Source organism: Pteropus vampyrus, unplaced genomic scaffold (genome assembly GCF_000151845.1).
Source record: "Pteropus vampyrus isolate Shadow unplaced genomic scaffold, Pvam_2.0 Scaffold881, whole genome shotgun sequence".
Lineage (NCBI taxonomy): Eukaryota > Metazoa > Chordata > Mammalia > Chiroptera > Pteropodidae > Pteropus > Pteropus vampyrus.
Window position 1 is genome coordinate 21,259 of NW_011889662.1, and position 1,376 is coordinate 22,634.

General features: G+C 41.7%; 1 protein-coding gene across 1 annotated transcript in view; it reads right to left on the reverse strand.

The window, feature by feature from the left end:
• LOC105309841 (olfactory receptor 2D3-like) overlaps positions 1–1,376 on the reverse strand; it is a 7,035-nt gene that overhangs the window by 4,365 nt on the left and 1,294 nt on the right. The window contains 1 exon segment of the mRNA XM_023526450.1: positions 1,154–1,175. Coding sequence (XP_023382218.1) covers positions 1,154–1,175 — 22 coding nt within the window.

Consider the following 1,376-nt stretch of genomic DNA (forward strand, 5'->3'; position numbering starts at 1 on the left):
GTTATTTGGATCCTACTAAGGAATAATACCAGTTCAAAGATAAAGGTCTAAGTGGGGTGAAGCTAAATTTGAGAAGGGGAGGGAAACCTTCATGGAAATTTCTGTTTCTCTGCCCCACATCTTTTTCCAAGACCTCCATGGTTTTATTTCATTCTGTCTATCAGCTCCCGCAAAGCCATCTGCTTTCCTTCCCTTCAGGAGCTACCAACACATAGTGCATTGCTTGCGGGCTCTTTTCTCCTAGTCCTGGCTGAAGAATGAGACGATGGTTTGAAGCTCTCTCCTCCCTCTTCTCTGAAGACAAGCAGTAAGAACACTTTCCTTTGGGACTTTAAACATCTGATTACTCTAGTTACATAGACAGGGTGACTCCGATATGTGGAGCAGATATATAACTCCAGAAACCTTAAAAGTATTTAGAAAGTTTTACCCAGGTCTGTGTATCTTGAATCTTTTGGCCTTCTGAAAGCTTCCTCACATCTGATTTTCTTTTAGGTGGTGTCTTTCACTGCTCTGCCTTTTCCTGGCCTTACCCCTAACTAAAGGAAAGGGTCTTCGTTCTTGACCCTAAAGCTATAAGTGAGGCAAAATAACAGCTGTCTTTTTTTTTTTTTTTTTTTTTTTGCTTGAAGACAGATTTGGCATCTCTAAGTCCTTTCAGCCTGGTGGGAATACTTCTTCCAATAGTAAGCTTTCCTTTAGAGTCCCTTTCTCTCCTGGACCTGAGATTCGTGATAGCCCGTGACCCCCAGTTAAAGACTGTGCTTGAGTTTAATTTATTTCTTCACAGTTAACACTGATTCTGTGATGCCATACATTGTGGTGTATTCTAATGCAGGAGCATGGAATTTGGAATCAGGACTTGAATTCAAGTTTTAGTACTTCTACTCTGGCCCTGTTCGAGCAATGAAATCTCTTTGACACTCAATTTCCCAGGGAGAGATCCCATGAGAAGCAATACATGATATGTGTGAAGTACCTAGCATTGAGTTTAGCACAGGGCTGGAACTCAGTAATTCTTGTTTCCATCAAATCCTCTTTCTCATGGTGTCACTTATCAGATGGTCAACATTTATCGAATGGTCAAGAAATGGTCTTTGCTGACCATTTAATAAACGATACCATGAGGAAGAGAATTTGATGCACGTCTTACCTATCAGGCCCTGTAATAGGAGCTGCAGAGAAATGGACAAACAAGATGTGGTATTAAACTTGCTGACCCATGAAAGGATCAGACAAAATGTCCAGGATGCATTGTGACCAGTTTTGCTGGTGGGCAGGAGGATTTCTGGTTCACAACATCAGGAAGATTTAAAGACTTGGCCGTCTCTCTATGCTCTTCCTCTTCCAGTTTCATCTGGACATGATGCCTGGAC